The sequence below is a fragment of the Pygoscelis adeliae genome, unplaced genomic scaffold, assembly GCF_000699105.1.
Source record: "Pygoscelis adeliae isolate BGI_AS28 unplaced genomic scaffold, ASM69910v1 Scaffold114, whole genome shotgun sequence".
NCBI lineage: Eukaryota > Metazoa > Chordata > Aves > Sphenisciformes > Spheniscidae > Pygoscelis > Pygoscelis adeliae.
The window spans coordinates 2620721-2622986 of NW_008824587.1; the positions used below are offsets into that span (position 1 = coordinate 2620721).

A 2266-nucleotide genomic window follows, 5' to 3' on the forward strand; every position below is an offset into this window, starting at 1 on the left:
AAAGCAGGCCTGGAAATGACAGGAGAAGAACTCAACAGAGGCAGATTTGTCCCAAGCAAAGAGCAAGACTCAGACCCCATGGCCCTGAATCAGCCAAGAGGCACTGCAAACACCCCAGCTCCCCACCTCTCACCTGGGGTTGTTACAGACCCGCTGCCTTATCACAACTCCACCTCCACAGCTGCGGGAGCAGGAGGAGAAGGGGCTCCAGACGGACCACTGCCCATGGACTACAGCCATGGGATTCAGTTCTTCCAGAGAGCTGCACTGTCCCTTGGAGCACCACTAAGACCAAGAATATAGAAAATTGGCAGCAGCACCACAGTAAACCCAGCAGGGCTGGCATCTACAAGGGTAGCACAAGTCCCCATCTTTTTGCAGGCCAGACTGTAACAGAGAATCCCAAGATGAACGAGGCACCTTCCCACAAGAGCCTAGAAGAGTCCCATTCCTAATTATAGTATAACATGAGGTTAGGGTTAAAACAAAGAGCTGATAGGTCATTTCAAGTGGAAAGCAAAGCCTTTGAGAAGAGCTCAGATATCAGGCTATAAAACTGCAAAGCAACTCCAGAGATACAGACAAGGTGGAAACACCGAGATCAGCTGGTACCAGTTTGTGACTGGAGTGTCTGGCCTTAGCTCCCTGGCCGAGGGGCAGTGAGCACCGTGCACCTTCCAGCCACCAACAAGGTCTTGCTGTCTAATGAGCTCCATAGCACCCACATCCACTTCTGATCATCAGATCGGCAGCCTCCTTACCTTATTGATTCCACACTCAGTACCGTCCAAGAGGGGAACAAGAAGCCGAGTACAGCTGGATTTGTCTCCTGGTTGTACATGGCATGAGAGAACTTCACATATGTCCTGGTGTGACAAGAAAATCAGGGAGTTCAGGGAGTCACCTCCATTTAAACGGTGCATGTCCCAGATGTTTGGTTTCCCCACAGCTTTCCAACAATGCAAGCAAGTCCCTTCATTTCTCCTGCTACTGGGCAAAAGTTGCGGGCATGTCAAAAGACCATCACTGCCAGCTGTAATGCTAGAAGATGATCAACTGAAGCAATTAAAGTTTCACCCACCTTAGTGCTTCCTCATTAACAAAACATGTCCAGATGGCAGCTATTAGCCACGCTGCATTTCTCAGACATGGGGATTTGAGCAATGGCAGGGAAGCTGAAGGAATCCAATGAACAAGAGCTCCCTAAGACAGGACCCTGAGTAGGTGTACCCAGCACTAGCTCCGCCAGGCCCCTGTTGGGACAGAAGGCTCTGGGTACTGTGCAAACCTTAAAGGAGCCTTATGTGGACGAAGGAGGTGATGGAGAGAAGGGAAGCATTTTAAAAGCCTTTGAAGGTTTGTTCTTTTCCCAGAAATCTGTGGCAGGACAGGACCTTCCATCCCTTTGTAATAAAAGTGTCCCCAGCTCCCTTTTCCTGAATCTTGGCTCCAGAACATTTCCCTGCTGCCCCTAGCAAGACAGACAAACTTTCTACCTACAACATTGCTGTCAGCAAAGGTGCATGCTGTGGCAACACTCCCAAAGGCTATTTTACATTGCTCATCTGCTCCATAGTACAAGCCAGGCTTCCATCCAGGGATGCTGCCGTCCATGTCCGGCAGGTCATTTAAGCAGTTGGTTTGGCCTGTGCTGATAGAAACATAAGAAATATCACTTTCCCAGCTGTGGGCAGTAAGGACAACGACATGTTTGCAAACTTGTGCTGAGTTTCATTCTGGGAGTTGGCTGTTGCTTTCCCAGACAACACATGCTGACTGTGGGCTGTGATGGATTTAGTTGCAGCAGCTGCCTGGAGATGCTCACAGTTCCCTGCTGCTGAAGTTATAACAGAAACCCATTCCTGTTCTTCACCCAGCCAGCTCACAGCCTGCAATGCTTGTTTAAACCTAGATGCTCTGACATTTTAAATAAAATTTCCAGGCTGAGCTAGTGTCTGAGAAGTCCAACACAGCCCAGGCGTGTTAGTCACTAACCAAAGTAATTTCCAGCTACTTAAAGCAAAACCTGGGTTTAACCTCAGCAACAGACAAAAGTGATAAGAAATAAACAAACCCCAAGATTTTAACAGTTCCTCATTTTCCAGGAATGTCCTATTTTATTCCTTGTCTTTCCCTGCCCTCTCCTAAGGTCCCAGCACAGGGAAACACTCCCACATGGGCACACAGAACTCAACCATTCCCTTACCTGACAAAGGCCAGAAACTCTTCTCGGCTGCATGGCGACCAGGTGAGGTCGATGCTGTTG

The 2266-nt window shown here is 48.8% G+C and overlaps 1 protein-coding gene across 1 annotated transcript in view; it reads right to left on the reverse strand.

Moving 5' to 3' along the window:
* ADAMTS13 (ADAM metallopeptidase with thrombospondin type 1 motif, 13) overlaps positions 1-2266 on the reverse strand; it is a 22217-nt gene that overhangs the window by 13948 nt on the left and 6003 nt on the right. Inside the window, 4 exon segments of the mRNA XM_009322158.1 lie at positions 70-285; positions 762-866; positions 1501-1651; positions 2207-2266. The exon segment at positions 2207-2266 is cut by the window's right edge and continues 10 nt beyond it. Coding sequence (XP_009320433.1) covers positions 70-285; positions 762-866; positions 1501-1651; positions 2207-2266 — 532 coding nt within the window.